Here is an 11,543-nt window from a genome sequence, read left to right on the forward strand (position 1 = left end):
TGTTTTCTGACAATCTACTGAACCTACTGGTAACTTGTTTGCCACGTAGCAATAAAAAATATACTAAAAACCTTGATTATTCTGGTTAGTCACATTGTACTGCTATTATTTTGAACAAGACTGTATTTGTTTCAATTCACAATATAAACAGCTTTCTACCTTGACTTTAGCCTATAAGGTTATGTTTAGAACATGGTGTTATCTGTTCTGAGATACAGTGTTAAAGCATTGGCAAATTTGGCTGTACAACTCCATTGTTTTGGTCTTGTTTGAGGTTGTGTGAAAAATAAGTACAAGCATTTTAAATTTGTGTTAACTATGTGTATTTTGTGTCAAAGCAACAATACATGTGTTAGTTGTATAGCCCACACAGACAGATGTTGTGCTAAGTTAAGAATTTTGGAAATTTGTTAAAAGTATTGAAAAAATTGTCATAGCAATTGTTAAAAAACTGTAATTATTACACATATTTTTGCATTAAAGGCCACTTTAATGTTGCATTAAAGATTCCTTCGAAGGCTGCAAAGGTCAGACTGAGTGTTTTTCAATTGAACAGTGTAGCCTACAGATGACTTTCTCCTAGGAACTTTAAAAGCTGCCCGTGATTTTTCATTTGACTTTTTTTAAGTTTTTCAACTTAAGCAACATTCAACTGCCTAAAAAACAAAACAAAAGTTTATAACCCGTCTAAATATGTTCACCATGGTCCATTTATGCACATAATAAAGAGTATAAACTACAACCCCAAATCAGAAAAAGTTGGGACAGTATGGAAAACGCAAATAAAAAAAGAAAGTAGTGATTTCTAAAATTACTTTGACTTGTATTTCATTGCAGACAATATGAACACAAAATATTTCATGTTTTGTCTGGTCAACTTCATGTCATTTGTAAATATGCATCCTTTCCTGTCATTCAGACCTGCAACACATTTCAAAAAAAGTTGGGACAGTAAAGCATTTACCACTTTGTAATGTTGCCATTCCTTTTCACAACACTTAAAAGACTGAAGACACCAAGTGATGAAGTGTTTCAGGTGTAATTTTGTCCCATTCTTCCTGCAAACAAGTCTTAAGGTGGGCGACAGTACGGGATCTTCGTTGTCGCATTTTGCGCTTCAAAATGCGGCACACATTCTCTATTGGAGACAGGTCGGGACTGCAGGCAGGCCAGTCAAGTACCCGTACCCTCTTCCTCCGCAGCCAGGACTTTGTAATGTGTGCAGAATGTGGTTTTGCATTCTCTTGTTGAAATATGCATGGACGTCCCTGGAAAAGATATCTTCTTGAAGGCAGCATATTATGCTCCAAAATCTCTATGTACTTTTCAGCATTAATGGTGCCTTCACAGAAGTGCAAGTTACCTTTGCCAAGGGCACTGACACAACCCCATACCATGACAGATCCTGGCTTTTGGACTGGTTGCTGGTAACAGTCTGGATGATCCTTTTCTTCTTTGGTCCGGAGCACACAGCGTCCATTCCTCCCAAAAAATACCTGAAATACTGATTCATCTGACCACAGTACACATTTCCACTGTGTGATGGTCCATCCCAGATGCCTCTGAGCCCAGAGAAGTCGACGGCACTTCTGGACACTGTTAACATAAGGCTTCCTTTTGGCACAGTACAGTTTTAACTGGCATTTGTGGATGTAACTACGTATTGTGGTACTTGACAAAGGTTTGCCAAAGTAGTCCTGAGCCCATGTGGTGATATCGCTTATAGATGAATGACGATTCTTGATGCAGTGCCGTCTGAGGGATCGGAGATCACGGTTGTTCAGCTTAGGCTTGCGGCCTTGTCCTTTATGCACTGAAATTCCTCCAGATTCCTTGAATCTTGTAATTATGTTATGCACTGTTGAATGTGAAATATCCACATCTCTTCCTATCTTTCTTTGAGGAACATTGTTTTTAAACATTTCAATATTTTTCTCACGTATTTGTTGGCAAACTGGCGATCCTCTGCCCATCTTTGCTCCTAAAGGATTAGATCTTTCTTGGATGCTGCTTTTGTACCAAATCATAATTTCAATCACCTGTTGACATCACCTGTTTCAAATCACATCATTATTTAACCCTTTTACCTCATTACTAGCCCTAAATTGCTCCTGTCCCAACTTTTTTTTAAATGTGTTGCAGGTCTGAATGACAGGAAAGGATGCATATTTACAAATGACATGAAGTTGACCAGACAAAACATGAAATATTTTGTGTTCATATTGTCTGCAAATAAATACAAGTCAAAGTAAATTTAGAAATCACTACTTTCTTTTTTTATTTGCGTTTTCCAAACTGTCCCAACTTTTTCTGATTTGGGGTTGTATATTATAATATCACATCTTGGTAAAGATATAAAGAAAAAAACCTTTTTTTTATATTTTTTTATATTTGTATCATTACATATTTTAGTGGATAACCAATATTTAGATTTAAAAGTGTAATTGGGCAATTACTCTAAAAAAAATCCTGTCTCATCACTGTCACTGTCACAATGAATTCTGGGGTAGACAAGGCCGCAAAGGATCCATCTGTTGTGTACTTTATTTCACGAGAAACAAAGTGTGCATTTCGAGGCCATATTTGAAGGAGCCTTCAAATTGAAATGCAGCAAATGACCACTTCTGTGCCTTCAGCAAACGCTCTATGTGAAAATGTATCTCTATTTATTGTTTGTTTGATTTTTACTAACAATACTTTTTTTTTATAAAATAAAAAAGACTAAATCTGTGTACCCTGTTCATGAATATCAAGAGAATTCCTTTGTGTCCACAGGCTCAAACGTATTTCTGTATCTGTTTAACAGGGAAACCATTTTAAATGGGAGTATATTGCCACACAAGGGCCTCTCCCAGGGACCAAGGATGATTTCTGGCGCATGGTGTGGGAACAAAATGTGCACAGCCTTGTAATGGTAACCCAGTGTGTGGAGCGAGGCATGGTGAGTTTGTTTTTGTTTGTTTACTTTTATTTGATGGAGTTAACACATACACAGATAATACACAATATTCATCTCACAAAAAAACGTCTCGGTTACGTATGTAACCCTCGTTCCCTGAAGGAGGGAACGGAGACGTATGTCAGAACTGAACCGACTAATGGGATTTTACTGTAGAGACCAATCCTACTTCGAGCGTTTAAAAACGAGCCAATGAAATTTGGCATGCGATCCAAGCATTCCACGCTCCGCGGCGTGGGTATAAAACAGGAAGTGGAATGGTAGATCAGCACTTTTCCTGCTGAGGAGCCGACAGGTAACCGGACTCCCAGCGTAAGCACAGCACCTGGCGACGGGACGTACGTCTCCGTTCCCTCCTTCAGGGAACGAGGGTTACATACGTAACCGAGACGTTCCCTTTCAGTCGGTCACGTTCGACGTATGTCAGAACTGAACCGACGAATGGGATCCCTATGGAAAACGCCAGGATGCTGGCCCTTCCAGCGTCCTGCTTGAGCACACTGCACCGTCTAGTATGGTACGGAAGTCAGGGCTCCAAGCAGGGAGTACAGTCACTGCTGTTTCTGCAAGACCCACTCAGAATGACTATTGGATAACGCTGGGAAAGCGTGCCTACCTCACTTGTGGCGGCCCAGGCAAGCATAGCCGTAAGCTCCGGGTCGGACTCGGGCAATGCTGTCACACCCGAAGGGGGCAGCAGAGCCGAATCTTCATCCTCAGAGCCATTAGCTCATCCCCCGATGCAGCAACCGACATCTGATCCTCCGCCGGAGCCCCGAAAGAGACGACTGGCGCTCCACGTGGGAAGTCAGCACGCCCTTCCGGAAACTCCACCGGCACAGTGGAGGGGGGAGGGGCCCGAGGAGCCGTAAGACCTGTCGGGTTTGCCCTGACCGTCACCCTCAGGTCCCCACCAAGGTCATCAGCCAAAGTAGCAGCCCTCTGCTTTGCAGCTGGAGGACCGCTAGATCGGGGGATGCACGATGGCGCTCCAACTCTTCTGAGGTACTGGAGGCTGGACCGTAGCACTGCGATGGTCATATTCCCGCAATGGGAACATGACTCATCCACGAACGCAGCCTCAGCGTGCTGAGCGCCCAAACACATGAGACAACGAATGTGCCCATCAAGCGGAGACAGAAATCGACCGCACCCAGAAACACACGGTTTGAATGACATCTTGAAAAAGACGCAGGGTCAAACCGTGTTGCTCTTTTGTGAACGGAAAGCTGCTCTTTTAGTGTGCTGAAGCACTCAGGGAGATGACCGCGGCTCCACACAGTTCGATCTGCAAGCCTGTGTGAGCTCTCAGTGATTGTGTGTGTGCTGTGTGTAACGCCCAGCGAACCAACAGGTTTTGAATGGGAGACTCGCCCACCGAACCAACAAGCTCTTTTAGTCACTGAAAAACTCTCGCTGTCTCACCCGCACTGGCAGTCTCTCAAACACTCTTTTACTGACTCGTAGTCAAACACTCTTCATAGGAAACAGTAACACTGCTCGGCTCCGAAGTAGAAAGCGCTGATCTACCATTCCACTTCCTGTTTTATACCCGCACCACGGGGTGGAGTGTGGAATGCGTGGATCGCATGCCAAATTTCATTGGCTCGTTTTTAAACACTCGAAGTAGGATTGGTCTCTAAAGTAAGATCCCATTCGTCGGTTCAGTTCTGACGTACGTTGAACGTGACCGACTGAAAGGGAAACATAGTTCATAATGTAATCTACCTTTGAAGAGTCCATTAAACCAGCAGTCACCTTAAATCGTTTTGTTCTTCCACCTCTGGCATTCCAAAATGATGCCCAGAAAGCAACGATTAAAAATCTTTATATAATGTGTGATCTAATTTCCTTTCAATTGAATGTGCCTTAATTAAAACCTGTCTATGATAAATGTCAATAGGCTAAATTTGATTTACCCCATGACATTCCCTGCCGCTTTGACAAGGCTATTCAACCTATTCCATTTGACAATATAAGAGTCCCAAACCAAGCTACAATACAAAACTGATTTTTGAATTCATAAATAAATAAATAAACGATATTTATTGAATTTGTGAACTATGTGAATATATGTATGATTCAGGTGAAGTGTGATCGCTACTGGCCGATTGACAGTGAACCTTTGTATTATGGTGACATTGTGGTGCAACTGCTTTCTGAGACGGTCCTTCCAGAGTGGACCATTCGGGACTTCAAGATATCATGTGTAAGTTTTAAATAAGTGTAAATAGTATACAACCGAAATACTCATTCATTACTTAAAGGTGAAGTGTGTAATTTTTCCCAAAATTAAATTGTAAAAAAAACATTTTTGGGTTATTCATTATAATCAAAAGGGAAAAAATTAGGTTCACTGTTTGTTATTTGCAAAAGTAGTAAATATTTATTATAGTAATTATGTGTATATACTAATGTAAAGTACAGTTGGATATACAGTGTACATTAACATATACTACTATTTGCATCATCAATGCAATTATATTTGTTCCGCTGAATTCAAGTTCCACTGATTTAAATAAAATATATATGCAATCAAATATTTGCATGACTGTATAACAGTTATGACAATGAAAAATATGAGGAAATGTGCAGAAATGCAATATTTGTTGTTGTCCTACAAATAGGTTTTATTTTCATAATGCAAAATAGAATTTCTTTTTCAAGATTTACCAGTTTGGGAAACCTCTTTGGAAAGTAATTTTTTCATTTGCACAGAAACTCTTTTAAGCATGTATGCGCTAAGAAAGTGCACGACCAAATTACTATATAATAGCAACATGTAGTAGTTCTGAAATAATAATGCGAGGTCTTTTTTTCAGGAGGGTCAGCTGAGATACCCCAGGATAGTGCGTCAGTTCCATTACACCATTTGGCCAGACCACGGAGTACCGGAAACAACCCAATCACTCATTCAGTTTGTGCGCACAGTCAGAGATTACATCAACAGGACAACCAGTCCTGGAGTAACTGCAGTACACTGCAGGTATCTGTGTATCACCTCCTAAACAGCTTTAAAAGACATTTCAGGGTGTTCACAAACAAAATCATATCTATAATGGATATGTTTTTTTTTTTTTCTCTCTCTCAGTGCTGGTGTGGGCCGAACTGGCACTTTCATCGTGTTGGATCGTGTTTTACAGCAACTAGACAGGAACGGCACAGTGGACATTTACGGCTGTGTGGTTGATCTACGTCTGCATCGTTCATACATGGTACAAACTGAGGTATGAGTCTGTGTGTAATGACATCAGCAACATTTACAAATGGCAACACGGGAACAGAGTTGATCAGAACAGATCACAGTCTACAGGCACATTCACACCAAGAACGATAACTATAAAGACCACAGTCTATAGGCCCATTCCAGTGGTGGACAGTAACAAAAGTATTTTTATTTTGTTACTGTACTTAAGTACATTATTCAAGTATTCATGTACTTAATCAGAGTATTTTTATTTTGGGACACTTAATTTTACTTCATACATTCCAAAGCATAACATCATAACTTTTTACTCCACTACATTTTATAAAAACATGTCTTTCCTAGTTTTGAACTAATCCCTCATTAACTATTCCCTATGTTAGTCCACTAATTCAGTTAACTTAAAGGAGTGAATAAAAACGAGTGAGTGAATTTGGAAAGCCATTGTTTGTACAAACCCGATTCCAAAAAAAAATGTTAATAAAAACAGAATGCAATGATGTGGACGTTTCAAATACAAACTACACTCGTTATTGCGGTGCAATGTGGGATTGAATGAGTGCACTCAATAACGTCCGGACACCCCTACAAATGGCTGTCCCCTTAAATAATACCCTATTTGAGGGTATAGGAAAAATATATTTTCTTACTAAGTGAAAATAGTGATGTATTCTATGTATTTTTATTCACATTATATAAAGTTGCAGTTCTTTGTAATATAAATAGTAATTACATGTAATTTATACTTTATTTTGACAGATACATACTATTTTGCACCCTCAGTATTATTGTTGTACATAAACAGGATTCAATAATAACAGAATAGTAATTATTTTTATTTAAATTATTAAATGGATGCAGCCTTAAAGGAACACTAAAAGCTCTCTCTACACCTATCCCTAACCCTACCCCATAAATGCTTTTATTATAATTAAACAGTTTGTTAGGCACCTTATTTCCACATTTAGAACATTTTATTTAAAAAAAAACAAAAAAAACAAAGGCCTTTCCAATGTGATTTGTGATGAGAAAAGAGGGAAGAGCAAGCTCTACAAAAGGCGTATTAGAAACCGTGTTGATCGTGACAACAGTGATCCAATAGCCATACGCTTTACTGATTGCACCACTGAGATTGTTGAATAATGGGCAGATTTTTAAAATCTTTTAATTACCATAAACATTGCCCTATGCATATGGTATTCATTTTATTTGTGCAGGCCTTAAAAAAATCCCTAAATTTGATTAGAACATTTTACCCTGCAGATATGGACTTCCATATTCTCATAGAATTAGATTTGGGTTTTTTTTTACTTTATAGTTACTGTTATAATTATCGTCTTTGGTGAACAGACCATAAGACAGAAATCAATTGACTAAACATGTAATTACTTATCCTTACTGTAGTTACTGTATTGCCTCTGTAGGTTTAATGAAATATATTAATTGGTTTATATGCACCCTAATGTGATGGGCTTGTCTTTTGCAGTGTCAGTATGCTTATATCCATCAGTGTGTGCGGGATGTTTTGAGGGCTCGGAAACTTTGCTGTGAACGAGATAACCCTCTTTTCCCCATCTATAACAACTTGTTATAAACGTAAGTATTGTATGTGTCTATGTTTCACTTAAACATTTAATGGATGCAATTTTACACACTATTTGCAACAAGACCATAACATCTAAATGTTGCAGTGGTTTATAAATTTTAAAACAAAAATTGAGATCCATTATTCTTCCCTCTACTTCATTACTAATAGCTGTAGAAACAAGACATAATACAGCTGCAAGCAGCGATGCCACCAGGCCTTTGGCCCGTCATCGCCACACCAGAGGTTTTAGAGAGACTGTACAGTCAATATGCATTTAAACTGGGTAAATGTAAAAGGATTATGTCAAGATATGAGACTCTTCCTGTTTCTCTTTTTGTCATTACTATAAAGCTCGCCATGGCAACACTGCTTGAGATATCCAATATCCGTTAAGAATTTAACATCTTCAATATCTTGCCACCATGTTCACAAATTATGTGTGAATCGTGTGAATCCCATAGGAGAAGCAGATAAAAAGCCAGAGCCTAATTGTTTAAAAAAAAAAATCAAACATTCAAACTAGGGCTGTCACGATATTAGATTTTTCACACCACAGTTATTGTGGCCAAAAGAATTCACGATATCCATATATATCGCGATGTCTATACAAACCTTGGGGAAAAAATTATCAAATTCATTTTTACTTTATTTTTTTACCCAAAAATATAATTGGATACTGAAAAACACAGGACACATGCATCTTTTTTGAAGCTCCCTATGGAATAAAATGCTGTCAATATTAACAGTGTGATGAATAAATATAAAAACATACTTTAAACTGTTATCTTGTGTACCCATATTTTAAGCTCGTTAGGGGCCTGTGATCTTGAAATCCGCTGATGATAAGATGCAGCTCGAATATTTAGCTTTCGTTAATGTGAACTCTGTGAAATGTGCATACACAGCAAAATCCCCAGTGTTAAATCAACACTGCTCAGGGTATATTATTCTGGTACCATAATTAAGAGATTAAATAATTTATGATTGGCCATTAATGATAAACACCTGATGATAATGAGCAGACTCACTGAATGAAAGATAAACACAAGTGCTGTGTCCAAAACCTAGAAAATGCTGCATTCGGAGGACACATTTAAAGGCAGGGAGGCATCAAGGCACGTACGAATCAGATGTTAGCTTCACTTCCTGTCTCTTGAGATACCTTCATCTGATAGATTTTTGAAGACAACATATATGTATCTTTTGCTGCCTTTGATATCCCACAAGCCTGTGTGTTCCATTCTGTGAAAGTTGGGTTGGGGGAAAAAGATGGCGTCCGAAAGTTGCATTTGGATTTACCCAAGGAAAACAATAGGCCTCTTCACCCCAAATATAGCATGGGACTAGATTTTGTACATTGGGAATACATTGGAAGTGGGTATATAGATGCAGTACAGTTGTCTATTAGCTATTCAAGTTTCAATCCCTCTCCTCCAGCAACCATCACTCTTATGAAACCCTCTTCCATTTAGTTTGCAACGGCCCCTTCAATTCCCAAAGGACAAAATCTAGACCCATGCTAGATTTTTCCTGTTAGTCATTAGTAATGAAGAAAAGGGAAGTTGATTGAAATTTCCATTTTTAAATTAGCATTGATGCCATGTTTTTATGTTTGTGTGTATCTAATAAATTCCATGTATTTTTCTTCACAGAGTTTTTGTATAACGGACCAGAAAGACTTTCCCCTCATTGAACAAGAACAGAAGAGAAGCTTTTGTATTTCATCACAAGTTTTAATTGCTGTGCATAACAAAGACATATGCTTTATTTTTATACAACTTTTTCATGACATAATTATGTACTGCGCACTGTAATTATTTATGTTGTATGCTAGTTTTGTTTAATAAATTGTATTTAGACTACTGCCACTTTTTGGAATTTAGAATTAATTTCTTTAAATGCATAATGCATGACATGCTTGGAAAATAAACATCACAATTGTTCTCTAATGGACTTCCACAGTAATCTAGAAAAAGTGTTAAATAAAAGATATAAGATGAAGACCCAAAGGTAGATTTCTTTTTGACCATGTAAAATAGCTTATTTTTCTTTAAAGAAAATCCTGCTTATGAACCTGAATGTTTGGTTTGCAGTCCCCTCTTATTTTATTATACAACTTGGGAATCGTTATTTTCTTAAAGGTAGGGTAGGTAGGAATGATCTAAAACACTTTTGTCCAAATTTGTTTAAAATGTTTTTATATGTCAATACATAATTAAAATGTAAGTACTTTGAAAAAGAGAGTATAAAAATCAAGTAACTCTTGACTGTTTAATCTGCAATAAACACCACTCATTATTTTCGTTCGGGATGAAACAAATGATTGACTTGGGCTACTGTCACTCTCTCTCGCTACCATGGCAACCACCGCTACAGGTTCTGCCCACACGTGCACAACCCTAAGAAGAGCAAAAGCATTCAAAATGCACGGTGCCGGGTTTTGCAGTCAGCGAAGGCAAACAATGCAAAAAAAAAGGAAGACAGTAGGCCTACAAGTAAAGGCAATGCACAAGAAGTCTTTGGATAAACAAAGAAATCAAACACAAGTAAATATGGGCGTGGCTTTCCAACGATGTCGAGAACTGAGGGACCTCAAGGGGCTGAAAAACGACTTGATGCTGATTTATTCTCTTTCTTTGTAATTTTATCAATATTTTTCCAAATTAATTTACTATTTCCTTTAGAATCATTAATCAACTTAATAAAAAAATCAGCTTTGGCCTGTCTTTATTCCTTTACTACTTTGTTTTGCAAATCCTGGAATTTTCTCTTGTCATGGGGTAATTTAGATTTTAGAGCAGCCTTTAATGCCACGTCTCTCTGCTTCATTAGCTTCCGGAGATGTTCAGTCAACCATGGCAGATTCATTTTACTCGAGTAACATACATTTTTACAAAATTCATTTTTAGTCTTATTAACTATATCCATCATAGTATTAAATGCTTTTTCTATATCGCCAGACAGCAGAACATCATTCCAGTCCAGGTGCTTTAATTTCTCCTCAAATTGACTAACTAGGGACTTTGGTATGATATTGAAGAAACTTTTGCCCTCTTGTTTATATAAAAATTGTTGTTTTGTCAACTTTCTTACAATTAAGGTCAAATTGTGGTCTGACAATGAAAATGCATCAAATGCGAAGTGTCACGTGGGGAATTCTGGGAATGTCAATTTATGGTTTTTCACTGTTAATTACACAATGACCTGTTCTTTTTCACTTCGAAAAACTGTACATTTAACGGTGTTTTACTGTAAATAAAATAAAATGTATAAACTTTTAAATTATATAAAAACAACTTGTAAGATTTACTTGATAAAATCTTTGTAACAATTTGCACTCAGTTTTTCTAAGTAAAATTTACTGCTGCGATATCAAGTACAACTTACTTGCCAATATTAAGTAAAATGTACTTATCTATAAATGTAACATTTGCAAAGACATTAAGTAAATGTTACTTAATTATATTTAACTTAGCATGTTGTATTTATTAAAAGTAATCAAGTAAATTTAATTTTAAAAGGAGCATAACTATTGTGAAAATTTTATAAATCTGTATTATTTACTCTTATGAAGTAATTAAGTAAATTTTATAATGTTTGTCCATTTGACATTTTGAATTACTTAGTTGAATTAATTTATATTACTCACTATTATTATGTAAATGTTGCTATTTAAAACCAAATAAATGTAATAATTTTCTCTGCATCAAATACATTTATCACAAATCACACATAAATACAATGAAGTTGAACAGTTTATTATGTCAAAATTTACAATTAACCATGAAATC

The 11,543-nt window shown here is 37.1% G+C and overlaps 1 protein-coding gene across 1 annotated transcript in view; it reads left to right on the top strand.

Annotated features, from left to right (window-relative positions):
• The window catches only part of ptprb (protein tyrosine phosphatase receptor type b), a 48,418-nt gene extending 38,369 nt beyond the window's left edge, over nt 1-10,049 (top strand). Inside the window, exons 25-30 of the mRNA XM_067427524.1 lie at nt 2,807-2,941; nt 5,046-5,168; nt 5,782-5,945; nt 6,051-6,186; nt 7,651-7,760; nt 9,405-10,049. Of these exons, the coding sequence (XP_067283625.1) occupies nt 2,807-2,941; nt 5,046-5,168; nt 5,782-5,945; nt 6,051-6,186; nt 7,651-7,758 (666 nt within the window). The 3' untranslated portion in view covers nt 7,759-7,760; nt 9,405-10,049. The remainder of the gene's footprint in view (nt 1-2,806; nt 2,942-5,045; nt 5,169-5,781; nt 5,946-6,050; nt 6,187-7,650; nt 7,761-9,404) is intronic.
• The last annotated feature ends 1,494 nt before the right edge of the window (nt 10,050-11,543 follow it).

Source organism: Pseudorasbora parva, chromosome 20, assembly GCF_024679245.1.
Source record: "Pseudorasbora parva isolate DD20220531a chromosome 20, ASM2467924v1, whole genome shotgun sequence".
NCBI classification, from domain to species: Eukaryota; Metazoa; Chordata; class Actinopteri; order Cypriniformes; family Gobionidae; genus Pseudorasbora; species Pseudorasbora parva.